Source organism: Rhinatrema bivittatum, chromosome 7 (assembly GCF_901001135.1).
Source record: "Rhinatrema bivittatum chromosome 7, aRhiBiv1.1, whole genome shotgun sequence".
NCBI lineage: Eukaryota > Metazoa > Chordata > Amphibia > Gymnophiona > Rhinatrematidae > Rhinatrema > Rhinatrema bivittatum.
This window is the reverse complement of record NC_042621.1, coordinates 180,449,761-180,475,159: the sequence shown is the minus strand read 5'-3', so window position 1 is coordinate 180,475,159 and position 25,399 is coordinate 180,449,761. Positions and strand designations below refer to the sequence as shown.

The 25,399-nt window shown below is 44.9% G+C and overlaps 1 protein-coding gene across 4 annotated transcripts in view; it reads right to left on the bottom strand.

Annotated features, from left to right (window-relative positions):
- Positions 1-25,399, bottom strand: part of ERLIN1 (ER lipid raft associated 1) — a 147,959-nt gene that overhangs the window by 60,377 nt on the left and 62,183 nt on the right. For all 4 annotated transcript variants that reach the window (XM_029609575.1, XM_029609574.1, XM_029609577.1 and 1 more), the window contains 2 exons: positions 15,247-15,372; positions 386-459 (listed from right to left, as the gene is read on the bottom strand). In XM_029609575.1, the coding sequence (XP_029465435.1) occupies positions 386-459; positions 15,247-15,372 (200 nt within the window). The remainder of the gene's footprint in view (positions 1-385; positions 460-15,246; positions 15,373-25,399) is intronic.

Genomic DNA, 25,399 nt, shown 5'->3' with positions numbered 1-25,399 from the left:
ACATATTTGTTATGAATTTCCTGAAAATCCAACTGGATAGGTGTGCCTCCAGGAGAGGGATTGGAAGACCCTGGCTTAAATTGTGAGCATTTCTATTTCTAATTATATCCTGCCTTTCTATTTCACTAAAGGACAGCCCAAAATGACTTACAAGTAAATAAATATATATATATCAGCATATGAAAATATTATAAATGCAATAATTACACTTCATACTACCATCAAATTATAAATACTAAATATCTAATATAAGCAAGATCTCAATAGCTATAACTATATGTAGTGTCCTTGCTCTGTGTTGACTATCCTTTGTCTGTGCTGGCTTGCCCTCACTTTCCTATATACATCAACAGCATGCTGAACAATAATCACTACAACTACCTACCTGTATTGTGAGACCTGGAGCCATAATATTCAAATCTTTCTGCAGGGCCAGCTTCAGATTTTCATCTATTTGATCTGTTATGAATGGTCAAGAACAGCACGTTACATGATACATCATCAGCATGCATTACAAGAAAACAAAACATTTAAAGGAAAGTTGATTGAGTCCTCACAGGATCAATATAATAAGTAACTATCTGTACTCTCTTTTCTGCTTCCCACTAAGTGGGTTTTCATGATCTTGTTGCATTCCTTTTGATATTTTTTTCTCTTGTGGGTATCATTTTGTACTTGCTAGAAAGATTTGCTATTGTTTGATATAACTCATTTTTTTCTATTTGTATACTTTTATAAAAATGAATATTCAAAACAAAATAAATCACAGTTATGAAGGAGGGAGGATAAAAAGGGAGCTTAGCTTCCTCCTCTTCCTATCTTTATCAAAACTGGCCTCTACAGGAGCTATATCGCGAGCCTTCATGCTTAACTACTAGGGCTTTATTCCATCAGTTTCTTTTTTTCTTTCAATTTTTTTTTATTAAACGATATTCAGGAAAAATACAGAAAGATATACAAGTAAGAATCTTTTTGTTAAGCAATATAGCAAATTGGATTAATCAAACAAGTGCAAAAGATAAGACAAAAACAAAGCAAGATGAATAGGACAGTGTGTAGTATAGAGAAAAACAAAGTAACAAAATACAACCCTCAATTTCTAACTCTCCTCTCATCTAACCAAGTTTGAGAGTGAAGCACCCACAATCCTTCTGTCTAAATCTGAGAACTGCGGCTCTTCCACAGAATATACGAGGTCAAGTATATTAAACCCAATCTCCCACTAGACTGAGATATACAGACTGGGAGGAAGCAATTTTCAAATAGTGTAATTGCAAACTACTCGAGTGTTATAAACATGTGTACGTTATGCAAATTTTCAAAACTGAAATTACCCACATAGTTTCTCTTTGAAACTTGGCAAGTGTAAAGTAAGAGCACTAAAAAGGTCTGTGTACTTTGTGCCTTGCGCCTATTTCTGCAGGAAACAAAGAGGGAATAAGAAAAATGTGTTAATTTGAAAATCATATATATATAGCTGTGCTCATAAGTTTACATACCCCTGTCAGAATTTGTAAAATGTGTAGAATTTTAAGAAAACATGAGTGACCAGACTAAACACGTCTGTTATTTTTAATGTGTTTCAAATTATACTATTATGCATCACAGAATAGCACAAACATTAAATAAACCATAGCAATAAAGGAAATAACAAAATGTTCCTATTCAATAGTTTGTATACCTCAGTTCTTAATATCGTGTATTGTCCCCTTTTGCATCAATGACGGCTTGCAGTCTATTGTGATAGTTATAAATGGTGCCCTTTATTTTCTCATGTGGTAAAGCTGCCTATTCCTTTTGGCAAAAATCCTCCAGATCCTGTAAATTCTTTGGTTGTCCAGCATGAACTGCATGTTTGAGTTCTCCCCAAATTGACTCAATAATGTCGAGGTCAGGAGACTGTGACTGCCACTCCAGAACCTTCACTTTCTTCTACTGAAGCCACCAAAGAGTCGACTTGGCCTTATGTCTCAGATCACTGTCATGTTGGAAAATCCAAGTGCGCCCCATACACAGCTTCCTGATTGATGAATGCAAATTCTCCTCCAATATTTTTTGGTAAGATGCTGTATTCATCCTGTCATCAATTTTGACTAAATTCTCTCTGCCACTGTGGATCACATACCCACCCCCTAAAACTGCAGAGATCCACCTCCATGCTTCCTGATAGGGATGGTGTGCTTCTTTTCATAGGATTTGTTAACTCCTCTCCAAACACAGCGTTTATGGTTGTGACCAGAAAGTTCAATTTTGGTCTCAACACTCCAAATTATTTTGTCCCAGAAGTTTTGAGGCTTCTCTAGGTGCTGTCTGGAATATTGTTTTGTGACATTGGTGCAGCAATGATTTTTTTCTTGCAACTCTACCAATCAGCCCATTTTTGTTCAACTATCTCCATAAAGGTAGATTTTAAAAGCATTGCTCGTGCAAAAATTGTCCCATATACACGTATGTGGGTCACGTATGAGCGAGCATACATATCTTTGTTAGAGAGACAATCTGACACTCTACATATATCTCCCACTGTAAGAAGGGTACTTTCAACTCAGGGTGGGTTTTCATAGTGCGGTGTTACAAGAGTCTACAGACACTTGCGCCCTAGGCAGACCAATGTAACATGGCTCCCCGCCCCCCAAAACCCAGCTGAGTTGAAAAGGAGCACGTGAGCACCCATAAACACACATATTGGGCACGCGAGCAAAAATACACTTAGGGGTAGATTTTAAAAAGCCTACAAGCGCCGCACCTATTTTAGAAAGGCTCGGTGACGAGCGTAAAGCCCCAGGATGTGCGTATGTCCCGGGGCTTTGAAAAGGGAGGGGGAGGGGTGGTCCGGGGACAGGGTGGGGCCAGAGGGCTCCGGCACAGTGGCCATTTGCTGCAGTGTTGGAGGATCGTGTGCCGGCAGGCTGCTTGCATGCGCAACTTGCTCCTGCCCGGAGGCAGGCGCAACAGGTAAAATAAAGGTCGGGGGGGGGGGGGGGGGGGGGGGGTTGAGGATAGGGCTAGGGGGCGGGAGGTTATTGTGCACGTTGAAACACCCACACTACTTTTTTTCAGAGAAGCCTGTATTTCAGTAAAAGTTGCTTGTGGATTTTCTTTGCATCCCAACAAATGCTCCTGGCAGTTGTGTCTGAAATCTTTCTCGGTCTACCTGACCATGGCTTTGTATTAAGAAAACCCATAATTTTCCACCTCTTGATCAGTGTTTGAAGAGTACTGATTGGCATTTTCAAATCTTTGGTTATTTGTTTGTGGCCCTGTGTACCACAGAAACAATTGTAGAGTGTAATGTTCAGAGAATATATTGAGGCTAATGTGATTTCACCCTGTGAGAAGTACTAGAGAAGACAAAAGAGCAGGGAAAGTTCCAGCTAGTAAAAGGCTATCTGTTGGTCAAGGGGTGGTCCTGAACTTTTTGACACAGATTGGTTCAGCCCCTGGGGGTTGGTTTTTGAAAAGGAAATATAACCCTGCTTACAGCAAGGGCAGGGACTCCCTCAGTCACCAAAGCAAAGACAAGGCAGCAGCTGGAATGCTCTCCAGGACTTTCAAGGGGAAAAGAAAACGTACAGGAGAATGTCACGAGACCAGGGAAGGACCAGCGCATCCACTCCTTCATTGCCACCTAAACCTGAGTGTGTCAACTTGAGAGTATATTATCAACCCAAATATTCAAGGGTATGCAAATCTTTGAATAGGACCATTTTATTATTTCCTTTTGTAACCCCACCCCTGTGGGCATGTTCTGCATGGGCTGGGCAATAAAAGTATTTGTATATTCTTTAGGGCAGGAACCTTGACTAGCTCTCTCTTCTGTGCCCCTTTCTCCAGGGACCGAGACAGACCCACTCGAAGAACCTGCCGCCCGAAGGAGCCAAAAACTGGAGCCTGTACATCGAGGCGGTAATGACGAGCAAAGGTATGCAGAGATTTCCAAGCAGCTGCCCTACATATTTCCTGCGGAGAGACTGACTCTCCGCCCAAGAAGTGGCCTGAGAACGCCCTCTGGAACCGATCAGCCCTTACAGATATATGCCGACGCAATAGCCTCCTTTAGCCAATGAGCACTCGTGGCCTTAGAAGCTTTGTTAACCTTATTTGGACCACTCCATAGGACAAATAGGTGATCCGAGACCCGGAGCTCATTTGTAACCTGGAGATAGCGCAGTAAAATCCGTTTTACATCCAGGCGCCGGAGATCACCGCTATGTCTTCAGAAGAAAAGGCCAGGAGTTCCACCGACTGATTGAAGTGAAAGGAAGACACGACCTTCGGCAAAAAGGAGGGTACTGTTTTGAGGGATATCCCATGAATCAGAAAAACATAGAAAAGGTTCCCTGCAAGACAAAGCTTGGAGCTCCGACACCCTTCTGGCGGAACAAATGGACACCAGGAAGATGGTTTTGAGAGTCAAATCCTTAAGTGTAGCCCGCCATAGAGGTTCGAAGGGAGCCTCGCAGAGAACCCGAAGAACCAAGTTAAGACTCCACGAGGGACAAGTAGCCCAGACCAACGGATTCAAATGCTTGGCCCCCTTGAGGAAACGAATGACATCCAGATGAGCCGCCACCGCATAATCGTCAATGTTGCCTAAGAGGAAGCCAAGGGCGGAAACTTGCACCCACAAGGAGCTGAAAGACAAACCCTTGGAGAGACCGTTCTGGAGGAAGGAAAGGACCTAGGATACCGGAGCCTTATGAGCCGACACTCCCGATGCGGCACATGCATTTTCAAAAACCTTCCAAACCCAGACGTAAGCGAGAGAGAGAGGTAGACTGCTTCCGGGCCCTCAACAGTGAGGATATAACTTCTTCCTTATATCCTTTCTTTCTAAATCTCCGCCGTTCAAAAGCCATGCCGCTAGACTAAAGCGATCCGCCTGATCGAAAAATACGGAACCCTGCCGAAGAAGGTGTGGGAGATGACCGAGGCAGAGAGGGCCGTCCATGGCGAGGTTCACCAGGTCCGTGAACCACGGTCTGCAGGGCCACTTGGGTGCCACTAGAATGACGGGACCCTGATGGAGATCTATTCTTCTGAGTACCTTTCCCACTAGCGGCCAAGGGGGGAAAACGTACAGGAGAATGTCACGAGGCCAGGGAAGGACCAGCGCATCCACTCCTTCCACGCAATGCTCCCTTCTGCGGCTGAAGAACTTGGGAGCTTTCGCATTGTTCATTGTGGCCATCAGATCTAAATGGGGGGGGGGGGGGGGGGACCCCACCAGCGGGTGCTCAGATTCATCGCTCCGTCTGACAACTCCCACTCGCTGGGGTCTAGCCGCTGGCGACTGAGGAAATCGGCTTGAACATTCTCCTTCCCTGCAATGTGGAAAGCTGCTAAGCGATCCAGGTGATGCTCCGCCCAGGCGAAGAGCTTGCTGGCTTCCAGAGCCACCAGGCGACTCCTGGTGCCTCCCTGCCGACCGATATAAGCTACCATGGTGGAGTTGTCCGAGAGAACCCACACCGCCTTGTGATGGAGCAAAGGAGGGAAAACCTTGAGCACCAGATGGACCGCTCGAGCCTCCAGCCGATTGATGTGCCAACGGGATTGGACTGGGGACCAGTATCCCTGCATAGATTGGTTTTGACACACCGCTTTCCAGCCAGAGAGGCTGGCATCCGTCTTGACAATGATCCTCTGCGGCATCTGAAGGGGCACCCCCCTTCAGAAGATGGGCAAGCGAGAGCCATCATTGCATCTCGGTGATGGTAGACTCAGAGTGGGAGAGGCGTCCGAAACTGCTCAGACACCGGTTTCCAGCGGGATAGCAAAGCTTTCTGTAATGGACGCATATGCGCAAAAGCCCAAGGAACCAGATCGATAGTGGAGGCCATGGACCCCAGGACCTGAAGGCACTCCCAGGCCGTGGGTAAAGAAAGCGAGAGAAAATTGCACAATTGTTCCCTGAGTTTGAGCGCCCGAGCATCGAATCGCACCCCCAGGAATTCCAAGATCTGGGATGGTAGTAGCTTGCTGTTGGAAACGTTGATTATCCACCCAAGGGAGGTCAGACGTCAGGACCCTGTCGACCGCCAGCTTGCAGAGACTCCGACTTGGCTAGGATGAGCCAATCGTCCAGGTAAGGATGGACCAGAACTCCTCCTTGACGGAGAGAGGCCACCACTACCACTATAACCTTGGTAAAAGTGCGTGGCGCCGTGGCGAGGCCAAACGGGAGCGCCCAAAACTGGAAATGTTGGCCCAGGATCTCGAACCGGAGATACCTCTGATGATCGAGGCGAATCGGAACATGCAAGTAAGTCTCCATCAATTCGAGCAATGCCAGGAATTCGCCGGAGCGAACCGCCACTATCACAGCCCTCAGGGTCTCCATTCGAAAATGGAAAACCTTGAGGGCCCAGTTGACTCACTTGAGATCTAAAATTGGACGAAGGAGCCTTCCTTTTTGGGAATGACGAAATAGATGGAATATTGGTCGGACCCTTGTTCCTCCACTGGGACTGGAACTATGGCACCCAGTTCCAGCAGCCTGCTCAGAGTCTGGTCAAATGCAGGCCGCTTTAGACTTCCGCAGGGAGAGATTAGGTGAAGATCCGGTAGGTCTTGAGCAAATTCTAACACGTAGCCTTTTTCTATCACCTCTAGGACCTACTGATCCGTGGTAATCTTGGCCCATTCCTCGAGAAACAGGGACAGCCGTCCACCTAAGTTTGGAACGGGGAACTGGACCAGCCGTATTTCGTTGGGAAGAGGACTTTGTGGCCGAGTGTTGTTGGCTACCATCCCGGAAGGGCCGATGTCCACGAAAGGTATGTGACCAGTATTGGGATCTGGAAGCATTGCCTCTCGGAAAGGAACCCCGTGCTCTGCTGTTATATCGACATTGACCTCTGAAGCGAGAGCGGGAAGGAAAGAAGGACTTAAGACTGTTTCGGGCGGTCCTCCGGCAGTTTATGAATCTTGTTCTCACCTAGAGATTTAATAAGCTGTTCTAGGTCCTCACCAAAAAGCAACTGACCCTTGAAAGGGAGAGTGCCCAACTGCGCTTTAGAAGAGGAGTCCGCAGCCCAATTCCTCAGCCAGAGGAGACGCCTGGCCGAGACCACGGAGACCATGGCTCTCGCTCGCACCCACAGAAGATCATAAAGGACATCAGCCTCATACGCAATTGCGCCTTCTAGCCGGTCCGCCTGCTCCACCTCTGCAGACGAGAGGTCTTGAGTGCTGAGTAATTGTTGAACCCACCTGAGGCTTGCCCACTGCATGAGACTGCTGCAGATTGTCGCCCGAACTCCTAAGGACAAGACTTAAAAAATGCGCTTGAGATAAAAGTCACATTTGCGGTCCTGAACATTCTTCAGTGCCGTGGTCCCCACCACCAGGATGGTGGTGTGCTTGGTAACCGCAGAGACGGAGGAATCCACCTTGGGTATCTTAAGCATTTCCAAACAGGGAGAGGGTAGAGCTTGTCCATAGCCCAACCCACTCGGAGTCCCGCCTCTGGAGACTCCCATTCCCAAAGAAGCATCAGCTTGTGCCTAGGATGGAATGGGAATGTACGTGGAGGAGCCCTAAGTCCCGCCAGGACTGGGTGCACGTTAGCAAGCATAGCGGCTGTAACAGTATCCTCAGGGGGCATCTCAATTCCCAGCTCCTTCAAAATGAAGGAAATGGGTGGTTCCAGTTCCTTCCTTTGAAATAAGCGGCGCACTCGTGGGTCGTCCCCCTCGAGAGGGGGGTTTGGAAGCAGTGAATCCGTATCCTGATCAGGAACCGGCGGCGGCTGGGGGGGGGGGGGGCGGGTACGGAGGCGGTGAGGCCCCCTGCACCACCCTGACCCTAATGGAGCCCTGCCCCTCTGGCGCCACAGGAGGCTGCGGAGAAGAAACCTGCTGGCTCCTAGCTGGAAGGGGCCCTGGGGGGGGGGGGGTTCCTCCTCCTCCTGCAGGCTAGCAAGATAAGATTTGAGCATGAGGAGCACAAACTCCATGGAAAAACAAGGCTTAGACTTTCCGGGGGGCGAGGAGGAGAGGGAGGGGGGGGAAGGTCAGAAACCCCCTCCGGGGAACGTGCAGGGCTCAAATCAGGAGGAGAAACCGGAAAATTGGGCTCACCTTCCTCCTGCAGCCCCGATTCAGCATCAGAAACTGCACCCAAAATGGTTGCCGTTCCCGCGGTTTGCCGAGCAGGGAACAGCCTGGCCACGCGGCATGCAGCCCGACCCCGGAACGCTGGTTTCGACAATGCCGAGGAGGGGCCCTCCTCCCCCGCAGGCACCCGGAACAGAGCCCGCTGCGGGAGAGCCGCGTGGCAGGCTCCCCGCAGGCGGTACAAGCGCTGGGACGCAGCATCAGATGAAAGAAAAAAAGCCACAAAGAGAAATAAAACAGCTGTGCTGAGCCCTGCCAGCAAGGGAATACAGAGACTGAACCCTGCACACTGCCGGAGCTGTCCAATGTCCTTATGATTTGTAGCTGAGTAACTCGGCTTAGTTTTAACTTTTTTTTTTTTTTTTTTAATTCTCAGCAAGCACAGGAGAATAAACTTCCCTGTCAAAATGCCCGAGGAATGACCCTTCTCGGGGATGGACAGCCAGCAAGGGGGAGTAACTGGACCACCAGTATTACCCCAAAAGGTCACCTAGGCTGACAAATCAAGGGGCAAGCCCCCCTAGGCCCTCAGCAGAGCGTGGAGACAGAACTGTCTCCAAGAAACAAACAGAAAAATCTTTCAACATTTGCTTTTTTTTTTTTAAATATCAAACAAAACTAATACTTGCCTGATCCTGAGAAATAAAGAGTACAAAATCCCCACAGGGAGAGGAAATTAAGGAGAAGGGGAAAGGAAAATTAATTTCATACCTGATAATTTTCGTTCCTGTAGTACCACAGATCAGTCCAGACACCTGGGTTTTGCCTCCGCACCAGCAGATGGAGACAGAGCAAGACTTTGACGGGCTCTGTCATATACCAGGGTGCCACCCACAGCCTCTCAGTCTTACGTAATGTCAAAGCAGAATGGAATAAACAACCAAACTACCTAGCTAACTATACCTCGCCTATAAAAACCAAGTCCAAAAACCCCCAACTGGAACAGAATTCCCAGAACCAAAGGAGTGAACAATGATAAAATATAACAAATATCCAGGAAAAGAATATATGAGCGGACTCTCCGTTACTTCAGAATTACAAACATATAGATATGGACTGATCTGTAGTACTACAGGAACGAAATCAGGTAAGAAACGAAATCAGGTAAGAAACTAATCTTCCTTTCCCTGTACGTACCCGGATCAGTCCAGACACCTGGGATGTACCAGAGCCAAGTTATCTAGGGTGGGAACCAGAGAGTCCCGTTCGGAGCACTCCCTCGCTGAATCCACCCTCAGTCGAGGCTTGGACATCCAATGGTAATGCCTCGCAAAAGTATGCAACGACTTCCAAGGAGCTGCCCTGCAAATTTCCTGAGGAGACACTTGAAAAGATTCCGCCCAAGAAGCGGCATGAGACCGTGTAGAATGAGCCCGAAGGCCCACTGGCACAGCCTTCCCACGTAGCAAATATGCCGACCCAATGGCCTCCTTGAGGCAGCGAGCTATCGTAGTTTTTGAGGCTGCACTTCCTCTCTTCGGACCACTCCACAACACAAAAAGATGGTTAGACACACGGAAGGGATTAGTTACCTCGAGATATCGCAGCAGCACCCTGCGAACATCTAGTTTCCGTAAATCCCGTGCCATCGGATCAGACCGCTCCCTTTTGGGGAAAGAAGGGAGCTCAACCGACTGATTCAAATGGAAAGAGGACACCACCTTTGGCAGGCAGGAAGGAGGGAACCGTCCTCAACGACACTCCCGAATCCGAGATTCGCAAGAACGGCTCCCCACACGACAAAGCCTGCAACTCGGATACCCTCCTAGCTGACGAGATCGCAATTAGAAATACCACTTTCAGCGTAAGATCCTTCAGCGTCGCCCGCTTGATAGGTTCAAAAGGAGATGAACATAGGGCCGAAAGTACCCAATTTAGGTTCCAGAAAGGGCACGGATGACGCAGTGGAGGACGCAAATGCTTAGCCCCCCGAAGAAAACGTGCCACATCTGGGTGTAAAGCTAAGGATACCCCTTGGATCTTACCCCGAAGACAACCCAGAGCCGCCACCTGGACCCGGAGGGAACTGCAAGATAGACCTTTAGAAAGACCTGCCTGAAGGAATCCCAGAATGTCGGAAACAGATGCCCGCGTAGGATTCACTACCCGAGCCGCACACCATTCTTCAAATACTGACCAGACCCGAACATAAGCTAAGGACGTAAACGGTTTCTGTGACCTCAATAAGGTAGCTACCACCGCATCGGAATATCCTTTATTCTTCAAGCGTTGCCTTTCAAAAGCCATGCCGCGAGACAGAAGTGATCCGCCTCCTCCAAACAGACGGGGCCTTGATGAAGAAGAACCGTGGACTCCCGAAACTGAAGATGGGCCGCGACCGCCAAGTTGAGGAGATCCGCAAACCACGGGCGCCGGGGCCACTCCAGCGCCACCATAATTACCTCCAATGGGTGAAGTTCTATATGCCGAAGCACCTTGCCTATCAGGGGCCAGGGAGGAAACACGTACAGTAACATGTTTGTCGGCCAGGGAAGGACCAGAGCATCGACTCCCTCTGCCCCCCTTTCTCTGCGCCGACTGTAGAACCATGGGGCCTTTGCATTCTGGAAAGTGGCCATCAGATCCTTGTGGGGCGTGCCCCACCTCTAGCAGACTAGACGAAATGCCTCGTCAGCCAGTTCCCACTCTCCGGGATCTAGATGATGCAGACTGAGAAAGTCTGCCTGTATGTTGTCTACCTCAGCGATGTGAGATGCTGCAATGTTGCTGAAATGTCGTTCCGCCCAGCTCATCAAATGTTGTGCCTCCATCGCAACTAGTCGACTCCTGGTTCCTCCTTGGCGATTGATGTACGCCACTGTGGTCGCGTTGTCCGACAGGACTCTGACCGACTTCCAACGAAGCATCGGGAGGAAGGCTTGCAGGGCCAGAGACACCGCTCTGGTCTCCAGGCGGTTGATGGACCACAACGATTGTGCTCTGGACCACTGTCCCTGTACCGACCTTCCCAGACAAACTGCTCCCCATCTGGAGAGACTGGCATCTGTGGTAACAACTGTCCAGTCGGGCATTACCAGGGGAACTCCACACGTCAGATGATTCGAGACAAGCCACCATTCGAGACTGGTTCTCGCCTGGTCCGTAAGTGGAAGAGGTAGATTAAACTGCTCTGACACAGGATTCCAGCGGGACAGCAAAGAGGATTGTAAGGGATGCAGATGCGCGAACGCCCAGGGAACCAAAGCTAAGGTGGACGCCATGGAGCCCAAGACTTTGAGATAATCTCTTACCAGTGGCATCTGTAGAGACAATAGGTTCCTCACTTGACTCTGTAGCTTGACCACTCGTGCGGCCGTGAGGAATACCTTGCCCTGCCTTGTGTCGAAAAGAGCGCCCAGGAATTCCAGGGACTGTGTCAGGGTCAGACGACTTTTGGCAAGGTTGACCACCCATCCGAGAGACCGCAACAGTTGAAGAATCCGCCAGACCGCTATCTGACACAGAGGCTCGGACATCGCTCAAATCAGCCAATCGTCCAAGTAGGGATGTACCAGAAACCCCCTCCCTCCGAAGTTGAGCCGCCACCACCACCATTATCTTGGTGAACGTGCGGGGAGCGGTGGCGAGTCCGAAAGGGAGAACTCGGAACTGATAATGCCTGCCCAGAATGCAGAACCGGAGGACCTCTGGTAAAACGGCTGTATGCCGATATGGAGATATGCTTCCGTGAGGTCCAACGAGGCCAGAAACTCGCCTGGTCGAACTGAGGCGATCACTGAGCGAATAGTCTCCATTTTGAAACGCGGTATCCGAAGACACTTGTTGACTCTTTTTAAGTCTAAAATCAGTCTGAATGTCCCCTCCTTTTTGGGGACAATGAAGTAAATGGAGTAGCGACCCCTGCGCTGTTGCTCGGCCGGAACCGGCACTATGGCCCCCAAGTCCTGTAGGCGCTGCAGAGTTCCCTGCACCGCTTCTCTCTTTTCTCGGTACTCGCAGGGAGAAACGAGGAACTTGTCTGCAGGCGTCTGTACAAAATCTAAAGCGTAGCCTTGACTTATCATGGTGAGGACCCACTGGTCCGACGTTATTTTGGTCCATTCCTCGAAGAACAGCGACAGTCTGGCCCCCATGTGTGGTACTGGGTGAGAAATCGGAAGAGAGGAATGGACCGGATGTATCTCATTGTGGAGTCTTAGATCCTGCCCCCAATTGAGGGTTACTTTGTTTGCCGAATTGCCTGCCGCAAAAGGACTGAGGCCATGAAGTCTGTCTGGAAGAACCTGAGTGGTAGGATGACCCAGAAGATCTCGCTGGACGGGACCTCCTGTTTCCCCAGAACAGAGTTCTAGCAGAAAACGATCCCCGAGATCGAGGCCTGTCCTCTGGAAGTTTATAGGCCTTGTTCTCGCCCAGTGATTGCATCATATCATCCAACTCCTTGCCAAACAACAACTTCCCTTTGAAGGGCAGGGACCCCAGATGGGCCTTGGAAGAGCCGTCCGCAGCCCAATTCCGGAGCCAAAGGAGACGGTGTGCGGAAACCGCGGAGACCATGGATCTGGCAGACGTGCGCAGGAGATCATACAACGCATCCGTGCTGTAAGCGATTACCGCCTCCAGACGATTCGCCTGTGTGGCTTCTCCTTCCAAGAGATCGGCATTGGCCTGGAGTTGCTGAGCCCAGCGAAGGCCCGCCCGAAGTGCAAAGTTACTACATATCGTTGAGCGGACACCCAGCGCAGACACCTCGAAGACCTTCTTGAGCTGGAGCTCCAGCTTCCTGTCCTGTAAGTCCTTAAGAGCCATAGCCCCTGTCACTGGAATCGTGGACCTCTTCGTCACGGCTGACACCGCTGCGTCCACCCGAGGAAGACGCAGGATCTCCAAAGCGTCTTCTGGGAGAGGATACAGCCTGTCCATAGCCTTGCTTACTTTCAGACCCAAATCCGGAGTGTCCCATTCCCGGAAGAGAAGGTCTGTCGCCGAGAAGTGAAAAGGAAAGGACACCGTCGGTCCCCTGAGACCCAAATAAGACCGGGGTCCATAGCTCCCAAACGGAATTCTGCCGGTGGAGCGTCTATTCCGAGCTCCTGCAGGATGGCTGGAATGAGCGGTGCCAGCTTCCCAGGAGTCAGCTTTTTACCCGCTTTCTTAGCTTTAAAAACTTTGGGGCGGATTTTAAAAGGCGCGCGAATAGCCTACTTTTGTTTGCGCTCCAGGCGCAAACAAAAGTACGCTGGATTTTAGTAGATACGCGCGGAGCCGCGCGTATCTGCTAAAAACCTGGATCGGCGCGCGCAAGGCTATGGATTTTGTATAGCCAGCGCGCACCGAGCCGCGCAGCCTACCCCCGTTCCCTCCAAGGCCGCTCCGAAATCGGAGCGGCCTCGGAGGGAACTTTCCTTTGCCCTCCCCTCCCCTCACCTTCCCCTCCCTTCCCCTACCTAACCCACCCGCCCGGCCCTGTCTAAACCCCCCCCTTACCTTTGTCGGGGGATTTACGCCTCCCAGAGGGAGGCGTAAATCCCCGCGCACCAGCGGGCCTCCTGCGCGCCGGGCCGCAACCTGGGGGTGGGTACGGAGGGCGCGGCCACGCCCCCCGATGCTGCTACCCCTAGGGGACCGGGTCCTCGACCCTGAGCAGCGGCCTCAACCAGGGGGGGATGGTCCCCTCAGAACCTTCTAACCCCCTGGGAGGCTCTCAGTGACGAGGGACCTGACTTTTTTTTTTTTTTAAACTTTTAAAACAGAGGAAAGTAACCAATAAATCCTGACTATAACTAAACTATACAACTACACAATCAGGAATCTCCAGAGACTGTGGGTTTTGCATCTGCCATCTGCTGGATACAGAATAAGACTGAGAGGCTGTGGGTGGCACCCTGGTATATGACAGAGCCCGTCAATGTCTTGCTCTGTCTCCATCTGCTGGTGTGGAGGCAAAACCCAGGTGTCTAGATTGATCCGGGTACGTACAGGGAACTACAGGTTCAGCTGCCTGCATCTTCTGGAGACAGACAAATACTGAAGGGATGCAGGGTAGGCTCTGTCCTGATATAGGATACCATTTCAGTTTTGGTCTGTCTCCATCTGCTGGACAGGAGGCTCAACCCACGGTCTGGACTGATCCGGGTACGTACAGGGAACAGACGTGTTTTGTCTGATCACTCATGGTTTCTTAAAATGCTACACATCTTACAAATTCCGCCAGGGTAGGTAAGCTTATGAGCACAATTATACGTATTCTGTTTTCCTCCTCCAATCTAAACAAGCCTACAGATCACCTTTTTCCCCCACTGCTATGGAACAAACATATATTTTCAGCTGCATCTGATATGCCAATTTTTAGGTCTGGCCATTTTACCCAGTTAAATATCTTTTCATTTGGGTCAATTCTTTTGAAAATTGCTCACTTAGAGGGTGATTTTTCAAATGATTTTACCTGGATTAGTAAGCAATTACTCAGGCAAAACTATCAGTTGAAAATAGCCCCCCCCCCCCTTTCTATGGTTTAAATTTCCCATGATGCTATCAACTGTACAAAAGGGATGGGGCCAGGACAGGCAGAGTTGGCAAGACAGTGCATGGAGATTTCACTCTGAAATCCCAGAGTATGTTTATGGCAGGGGTCCCCAAACGTGGTCTCAAAGGGCAACAGGCCAGTTGGATTTTCAGGATTGCCACAGTGAAGGTGCATGAGACCTCATTCAAATGCTTCCATTGTATGCAAATAGATCTCATGCATACTCATTGAAGAAATCCGGAAAACCCGACAAGGTTGCAGCCCTTGAGGACAGATTTTGGTGCTGGCCAGGTCCAATTTTTCAAAAGGAAAATTCTATGGGGAATTTTTCTTTGAAATTTGCTTGCAGCCCCACAGGACTGCAAGCAACAAGCTGATATAAAAATTTCCCCCCTTAATGGATACTTCAAAACACTGAACATTTTTTCATTGATCAGTTCAGAAAAGTTGTGGACAACACTTGCTTCCAAACACTAAACAGATTTGGGACTACAATGCTTGCAATCTTACTTTAAAAACAAAACTACCACTTCTAGAAAAGAGACTGTCAGCCTCTTTATGTTTTAAAAAACAAAACAAAACACAAGTTAGAGTTTGGATATTCTTGGGATTGTATCAGGCAGGAAATATTTCCCTTACCAAATAGCTCAATGTAAACCTCCTGAAGTGTGTGGGCACTGCAAAACTGGTTCAATTCATGGTGAATCTTGTTGAAGATTAATGTCTTGTCATAGTCTGCAGTGTAATTCTTCACAATTTCATACACTACCGAAACAAAACGGTTGCACAAAGATTAAATCTTAGTATTAAACCTCTCTGCATAAAGAGGTTACATTAATCCCAGTGCTAGTAATTCACATTACACTGCATTTGGTTTATAAACTTAAAATTGTAGACAATATGTCACATTGTCTTTATTCACCCACAAATAAAAATGTCAAGTGGTCTCTCACTTTCCTAGGATGGAGAGTTATGTTACCATGCCAAAATAATGTCCATATCTCTGGTCTAAGCAGCCACAGAAAATTTACTTTAGAACAAGTCTGCTAGCTTAAGAATATTTTCTGTGGTGGTCATTAAGAAAAATAGAGCACTTCTTCAATCTTAACATCCTGCTGCCTCTGCCTGCTTACCACCCATTACAAGCCCTTTAGTTAAAATCAAACCAACTTTATGTAGAAGAATTAAATATGTGTCCTATTATTCAAATTGAAATTTGTGGAATTAAATACCATGTAAATCATTCACTTCAGTCAGACAAATTATGCTTTATACTACACTGCTTAACTATATTTTGGAGGGAGTTTTAAAAATAAGAATATTCTCTCTTCTGCTCCTTGCCAGAATCGCACTGAGCTGCCAGCTGGCTATATGGGATAGAGAATGGATAAAGCACGTTTGCTTACCATAAATGGTGTTCTCCATAATCAGCAGGATGAAATAGCCATGATTTGTGGATGTCGTCATATCACAGCACTGCATGGACTCTTCTCTCTAAGCTCATACAACTTTTGTTCTACTGAGCATGTGCGGGAATTCTGATGCAGGTGTTGCCTCATGAGCCGTCTATTTCTGAGTGAAATCTAACCAAGTAGTCAACTCTTTAGGGAAGAGGGTATTTAGCATGGCTAGTTCATCCTGCTGTCTATGGAGAACAGTTTACAGTAAGCAAACTTGCATTTTTCATTGGCAAGCAGGGCTGAATTAGCCATGACATGTAGGGAGTTCCAAGCTGAGGGTTGCAAGTGGAGCATTTACTGAATAAGCAACCCAGATCCTACCATGGAGAATAGACTACTGGGTGAACAGGCTATGCAAAACTGTTTGTCTGAATTTGTCACTCTTTGAAAGATTGGCCAGATTGTAATAGGACATAAGGTGTGCACTAACAAAGGAGTTGCAGATGTCTTCAATGGGTACAGCTCACACATGAGCCACTGAAGCAGCCATGGCTGTAACTTGATGAGCCTTGATTGAATTTCTAATCTGTAGGCCTGCTAGCACATATTATGTGATACAGTCTGCTAGCCAATTGGACAATGTTCATTTGGCAGCTGCTATGCCCTTTCGGTTAGGATCATTGCAAGGCCTAAATGTGGCTGAGTACTTTTCCTGAAGTAAGCCAAGGCTCTTTTACAGTCTAAGGAAGGAAGGAACTTACCACCTTCATATGTGTGTTGCCTTGGAATGAATCTAGGTAATATGATGGCTTAACATGGAAAGCTGCTATCACATGTGGTAGAAACTTTGTGTTTGTATGAAGCAACACCCTATTGTGGAAGAACTGCATATAAAGAGAGCAATGAACTAAAGCCTGGAGCTTACTGATTCTTATGACATGATTGCAACAAGGAATAATACTTTCCATTTAAGAAATTTGAGAGAAACCCACTCCACTGGTTCACATTGTAGCTTTATTAGTTCAGATCTCATGGAACAGGAGGTTTGACAACTGAAGGTTTAATATTTTATTTTTAAAAAATTTGTATTTCGCTGATCCACAAATCTCAGCAAACAAGTAACATATAATGCATATTCAGATCAAAACTGAACAAAAACAAATGTATAAGTCTACAAAACTAAAACCAAAATATTCACAAGAATATTGTAATATACCATAAGCCTTTCATGAATTTAGATACCAATGGATGAATGGAGATTGGCCTACCCTCAGCTTGGATGTGGTAGGCTGCTATGGCACAGAGATGAATTCTCACTTATGTTAAGTACTGAGAGCAAGTACATAAGTAGGTCTTTGGTTGACATGCAAATGAGTCTAAGGAAGTCTATAGATACTAAGATAACTGTATCCATTTAAATCCAAAAGCTCTTCTAGTAGGTGGCTTCCTCAGAAACACTACTATATTCTCAATCTCTTTGGGTAAGGAAAACCAGGTGATCAGTGAACATTCAATATCCATGCTATCAGGCTGAGGGAGAGAAGATTCAAGCAACATAGACATCCTTCCTCTTGAGTTAGTAAAGATGGATCTACCCCAAGAAGGATCAGTGGGGCAATGGACAACAGGGCCCAAACTTGTTTGGGCCATGCTGGAGCAATAAGAATCAGCGGGCCCGATCCTTGAGTACTTTTTACATTGTCTTGGTGATCTGCATTCCAACTGAGCCGAAAAGCATCCTAAATGGATACGAGGTTGCTGGGAAGAATGGAGCAAAATCTTTCCACTTTTGTGTTTTCTTCCAACATCAAGATTCAGTTGCTGGAAGCCCTCAGACTGAATAGTCTGCTTGCAGCTGATTGTTGCAGGGACCATTCACGTGGGTCAATACTCTGCTAAGGTGATCTACTAAGGTATTGCAAATCTTGCCCATTCATAAATCTTTGTCGTATTTTGGCAGGTGGTCCAATGCCCTGTGCCACCTTATTTGTTCACGAAGAACATAGCTACTTGGTTGTTTGTTTAAATGAGAATACTCTTCCTCTGAAAGAGATGCATGAAAGTTGTCAGTGTATCTGCTTGCTCATAGTTCTAGTATCTGAAATTTTCTATTAATGACCAAGTTCCTTGAGTTTGGAAGGGGTCCATATGGGCTCCCTATCCTTTTGTGCAGGCATTAGTTGCAAGCTACTTGGTGAAGAAGCAAACCAAGTGGCACCCCTTTTGGAGGATGAAAGGTTGTAGCCACTAGTGAAGCTCCCGTTTCTTTTCCTGCAAGACATCCACTAAAATAGTCAAGGGCCGAGTTAACTGGTCCCATTGGGAGCAGAAGTCCCACTACTGAGTCACATGTGAAGACGGGTCAGCAGAAGTACATGAACAGCTGCTACCATATATTCCAGAATGACTAGAATATCCCTGCTGTTGTCTGATCTATATTCAGGCAAGGGTCCAAGTGTGCTCACCCAGTAAGATGGGAGGAAGGCTTTTTCTTGTAGGAAATCTATCTATGCTCCTATGAATTTTATTCTCTGGGTGGAATTAACAGCATGCCTTCGCCATCTGGGCATCCAGGTCTTCTCTAACCTAGACGACTGGCTAGTAATGGTGAATTCTCAGCAAGGTGTTCTCACCTCCCTATAGAAGTTGGTTCAACAGGAAGCTTAATGACTGTAGAAGTTGAACCAACTTCTCAGCAAGGTGTTCTCACCTCCCTATAGAATTCGCCATTACTAGCCAGTCGTCTAAGTAAGGGAAGACCTGGATACCTTGATGAGGCAGGGGTGCTGCTGCTATTACTATTGCTAGGCATTTAGTGAATACTCTCAGTGTCACTAATAGACTAAGAGGGAACATTCCATGTCAACTGGACCAATTTAGAAAATCATCCATGCTTGACCTTCAAACTGAATAAAATTGTGTGTATGTTCGCTAGGGCCTCAAACCAAACTATGCAAAATTTTTCAGTTGGATCTCTATTGGTTCAAAAACATTAGAGGCAGCTGAATAAAGGTCACTCAGAGTGCTCCATGCAACACAAAATGCCAGGCACTGCAGCCAAACAACACCTGTTAGGGGCCTAAAATTTTGTGGATTACAACAACTTCTGGTGCTAAGTTCCTACGCAAAGTTTGGAACCTAACATGAGCTTGCCACCCTTTTTATGGGCCAGCAAACTACATGAAAAATTTTACAAAAGAAATTTAAAGCTTACTTAGACTCCTGGTGTATACTTAGATTCAGGCTATAACTGGATCAGTAGTCATGGCCCATGTCATACATCTAGGATTTGCACTAGGAGGCTTTGCAGCCAACTGGAAGCAAAGATATAGTTACATAAATACATGTCACCTTTTTATGCAAATGTTTTCCATTTTTTGGGTGCAAATATCTGTGTAGTTTTTCTTTTCTTTCTAATGTCATTTGAAAGAACACATTTTTTGCTATAAAAGTCACCCTTTTTCGTCTTAGACACAGCCTTGCTTTGGTCAGAATTATAGTCCCAAAGACAAGCATCATTTACATGTGTGAATGTACTATGTTAAAAACAGCCATCTTTAGCATCCAACTGTGAATCATGCAAATGAGCTAGAGATGTGAAATTTTACAATGCAGCTCAGTTTACTGTGCTTACCACACTTTTAGCTTTTGATACATATTTGTTTAGACCCATTCTCATAAAATTAGTCATCAAAGTCAGTGCAAAGCTTTGTATGCTGATTAGTTACCATGCATTAGTCAGTGGTGGCTGAGCTGCTGCCAATTCAACAAAACTGACAACCTCATTGTCTACGGGCCACTTCAGGCAGCCAGACAAGGTACCAGCCACAGGTTTCCATGCTTTTATTTATGCACAAAACAAGAAAAGGCAAGACACTACATATGAGATTTGCTTAAACTGCAGATTTCACAAAAATTCCCTTAGTGATTTCTCCTGCCTTGCACATGCTTTTGAATGTCCCACCAATGCGTGACTAAGTGGCTTATTAATAAATGTCCTGCCTGCCTGATGAAGTTATTATGGGTGCATCAAGGGTAGCAATAATGTGCTCTTCTGGAACCCAACAGGTGTGTCTACGAGGCGTCCAGTAAAATGACCTTGGGGATGCAAGAAATTGACCAAGATATCACATTCCTCAGTTGAGACTTTGCATATGTGGCCAATCCACCAGGATTTATCATAGATGCAAGCTAAATACTGACCAGGTTGGAAGCTGGATACTTGAAGGGCATGAAAATATTCACGTTGATGTTCTATAACACTTGCAATGAATGAAGTGATGTCATTTGAAATTTTGCTAGTGCAAATTTTAGTTGCATCAAAGAACTTGAATTGATGATTTTCCCTTGTGACAGCAACTGTATGACCTTTGCTAAACCTCTCATCCTAAACAGGTCTAATTGCTTCAATGTCCTCCTTTGGCACAAATAAAAATTTGATACCAGGGACACAAAGAGGCCAGGGCATGTTCCTAAAATCTCTGACACAAAACACTGTTAACATGAAATTACCATAGTTCCTTGTATTTGTATTTTTTGTATTTATTAAAATTTATTAATTGCTTAACACAAAATAGGTCTAAGCAATTTACAGTAAAACATACATAAAATTTAAATTAATGACAAAACATACACAATAAAAAGACAAAAATAAAGATCAACCAACAACAGCTCGAGATAAACATAAGCATGGTATAATGGAGAGTTCTTCAGAAGGAGTCTGTGATTTATAGGAATTGTCATATAGACAAATGTCACGATAACAAGCCACTGTCAACTCAGGCTAACCATAAGCCTGCTGTAAAAGGAAGAGCTTCAGTTGAGATCTGAATTTTTTAAAATTATCTTGAATACGGAGATCATATGGTAAAGAGTTCCATAAAGGTGGAACTGCTACTGAAAATGAGGTTTCTCTGGTTGAAGTCAGACGGGCAAGACAAATGTAAACCGGGGTGAAGGCACTCAGCTATACTTCAGTATAAAAAAAGAATATAAATAAATAAATAAATAAATGAAAGGAATGTCTAATAATCCACGTTGAGATGATCTTGAGTCTCGAGTTGGCTTTTAGATCCTTAAAAGAGCATTGGACCAGGAAGGTGGTCAGAGCAATTTTATACAAATGCATTCACGAATCAGTAACCATTTCAGGCGATTTAGAATAGGTGTGATGTGATCGAAGTGTTTGCATTTGATACAAGTCTGGCAGCTGAATTTAATAATAGTTGTAGCGGTTTAAGAGAAGTCTTAGATAAGCCTATTGTAGATTTACAGAGACTATTATGTAGACTATTTTATTATATTATTCATTTATTTATTTATTTATTTAATATTTATTATATCATATTATGTATTATGTAGACTATTACAGAGGTCTACATGAGGAAAGATAAGAGCACATACAATAATGTGAAAATTGGAATTATGAAACAATTTAATTTGAAACTGAAATGATAGAGTTGCATCAAGAAAGACGCCAAGGCTTTTAATGGGATTGTTCAGTGGAAAAGTCAAATTGTCGAGAATAATTGTGTAATTTTGAGGAACAAAGTAAGGTCGATGTAGCAACAGGAATTCGTTTTTATCAGTATTAAGTGATAATTTGTTCTGGTGCAACCATTGTTTTATAGCTGACAAACAGATCTGAAGATGATCTAAAGTGTTTTGCCAGGGAGTTTTGATAATAAACTTTGATATTTGAAGGTGATACTTTTGCATGCAATAAATACAGCACACTAAAATGTCCATTTTGAGGGGTCATTTATAAAAGTATGTAGAAGCAAGATGTGTCATAAGTTACAGGCATGGTAAGCACAACAAGCTTCACTGCACTGTAGAATTTCACATCTCTAGCTCATTTGCATGTTACACAGCAGGGCGCCAAAGATGCCTCTTTTTAACATAGTACAAATGATGCATATTGTTGGGGGCCTTAATTCTGACCAAAGCAAGATCGGGTCCAAAATGAAACAGCATGACTTTTGTAGAAAAAATGACAAAAAAGAATTAAAAACCACACAGTAGAGATATTTGCACCTGAAAACTGGCAAAACTTTGCATAAAAATGTGACATCGTGTCTTTATGTAATTATATTTTTGCTTCCAGTTGCCTGTAAAGCCTCTTAGAGCAAATCTTATACGTATAAGCCATGGGCCATGACTACTGGTCCAGAAAGAGCTCGAATCAAAGTAAATTTCAAGAGCGGTTAGCCTGACTTCAGTGCCAGGAAAAATAGTGGAAAGTATTCTAAACATCAAAATCACAGAACATATAGAAAGACATGGTTTAATGGAACAAAGTCAGCATGGCAGGGCAAGTCTTGCCTCACAAATCTGCTTCACCTTTTTGAAGGAGTTAATAAACATGTGGTTAAAGGTGAACCGGTAGATATAGTATACTTGGATTTTCAGAAGGCGTTTGACAAAGTTCTTCATGAGAGGCTTCTAGGAAAAGTAAAAAGTCATGGGATAGGTGGCGATGTCCTTTCGTGGATTACAAACTGGCTAAAAGACAGGAAACAGAGAGTAGGATTAAATGGACAATTTTCTCAGTGGAAGGGAGTGAACAATGGAGTGCCTCAGTGATCTGTATTAAGACCCTTACTTTTCAATATATTTATAAATGATCTGGAAATAAATATGACAAGTGAGATAATCAAATTTGCAGATGACACAAAATTGTTCAGAGTAGTTAAATCACAAGCAGATTGTGATAAATTGCAGGAAGACCTTGTGAGACTGGAAAATTGGGCATCCAAATGGCAGATGAAATTTAATGTGGATAAGTGCAAGGTGATGCATATAGGGAAAAATAACCCATGCTATAATTACACAATGTTGGGTTCCATATTAGGTGCTACAACCCAAGAAAGAGATCTAGGTGTCATAGTGGATAACACATTGAAATTGTCGGTTCAGTGTGCTGCGGCAGTCAAAAAAGCAAACAGAATGTTGGGAATTATTAGAAAGGGAATGGTGAATAAAATGGAAAATGTCATAATGCCTCTGTATCGCTCCATGGTGAGACTGCACCTTGAATACTGTGTGCAATTCTGGTCGCCGCATCTCAAAAAAGATATAATTGCGATGGAGAAGGTACAGAGAAGGGCTACCAAAATGATAAGGGGAATGGAACAGCTCCCCTATGAGGAAAGACTAAAGAGGTTAGGACTTTTCAGCTTGGAGAAGAGACAACTGAGGGGGGATATGATAGAGATGTTTAAAATCATGAGAGGTCTAGAACGGGTAGATGTGAATCGGTTATTTACTCTTTCGGATAGTAGAAAGACTAGGGGGCACTCCATGAAGTTAGCATGGGGCACATTTAAAACTAATCGGAGAAAGTTCTTTTTTACTCAGCGCACAATTAAACTCTGGAATTTGTTGCCAGAGGATGTGGTTAGTGCAGTTAGTATAGCTGTGTTTAAAAAAGGATTGGATAAGTTCTTGGAGGAGAAGTCCATTACCTGCTATTAAGTTCACTTAGAGAATAGCCACTGCCATTAGCAATGGTTACATGGAATAGACTTAGTTTTTGGGTACTTGCCAGGTTCTTATGGCCTGGATTGGCCACTGTTGGAAACAGGATGCTGGGCTTGATGGACCCTTGGTCTGACCCAGTATGGCATTTTCTTATGTTCTTATGTTCTAGCAATCTGGTGTCAAAGTAGGCCTTATATTTCTTTTGTAACATTTTTCACATACTGTGCTGACCCATAAAAAGGGAGGCACACTCACTTTGTATTCCAAACTTGGCACTGGGACTTACCACCAGGGGTTGTTCTAATCCTCAAAATTTCAGGCCCCTGAGAGAAGCGATTCCACCTCCAGGCAAAGTTGTGCTGAACGAGATGGATCCGGATAAGGCTGAACAGTGAGGAAGTATGGGAAATTGGGAAAATATAAGTAGTATCCAGACTCTTCGATTTTGAGAACTCAGATTTTTATAATCTTGCACCATTCCTCCAGGCATAGCTGGATTCTCCTCACTCCCAGAGAGGGGGATTGTTGGGTTTGGAGGATGGTCAGAAAATTGGCCCAGGCTTAGGTTGGGCTTGTTATGCTGTTGTAGATTGATGGCATTCTCACGGTTGAGTACAGGCTGGAAGCTGTTGCTTCTATGGAAGCAGAGGCAGGACCTGGTACCTTTGAAACTGCTGGAAGGAGCATCTCTGGGAAGTGCAGCCAGCATGAATTAGACTGTTGCTATGAGCCGGTTGAGAGAGGCTTGACTACTATATGTTACTTTTTGATTTGAGCATATGTTTCCCTAAGCTTATCTCCCAAGAAGTAGTCTCCCAGGCAGGAGATATCTGCTAGCTTATCATGGACATCATCCCACAAACTACTAGCATGTAATCAAGCCATCCAACATGCTATCAATGTCAATGAACAGCAGGCAGTAGTGTCAAATGCTTTGTAAATTGACCAAATATTTATTCCATTACATGTTGTCTGCACTAATATCACAAGAAGATTCTGAAAACCATCCACATGCACCATTTTTCTTTCTTATTATTTTTATTTTTTTGCACTCTTATTTCTTTACCCCCCTTTTTTCCTCTTTTTTCCTTGTTTTTAATTTTGTAAGTTTGTATATGTTATTCTTTATTTTCAGTATACATTTATGTAATATGCTTGATATATATTATAGTAATACAATATATTTTCATTTTTAATTAATTATACTCCTTATTTAAGGTTTATTTATCAAGTTATTATGTACACACATTCTCCCCTTTGTATTTTACCTGTTTATTGTATGCCATTGATATTTGTATACACACACGTACATTTGTTTTATACAAATGATTGTAAACACATACAAATATTATAGGTACATGTTTGCAAGTCAGTTTGTTTATATTACAGTATGTCCGTACTCATTTATTATGATTTAATATTATTTATACTACATTTTTATATTCCATTTTACTTGTTTCAAATATATATGTATGTGTGTCTTATTTGTTTGCAATAGCCCCTGAGGCAGCTCGTTGAGCGAAACTCGGCCAGAGTCGGGCAAGATTCAATAAAGTCCATTTTATACTGATTCAACCTCTTGTGTTTGTAAACTTAGCAAGATACAGCAGATATCTATTTGTACAATATAATAATTTATACATAAACTCTGTTTTTATGGCAGATTGATAAGATTCTGAAGAGACCACCGTATAGCGTGCCAATCATCCACATTCTAGTCAAGAGAAAGATTTTCATTCCACAATTAAAACATTAGTTACATTTGCTCTGGTTTCATCATCAAAATAACAATACATTTGTGAACTGAGTTTGCCTGGAAACGTTTCTGTAAGATTTGTTTCAAAACCGCTCTTTTCTTGCAAAGTGTCTGCCTCCCCAGTACATTTAAGAATATCTCTACAAAGTTGTAA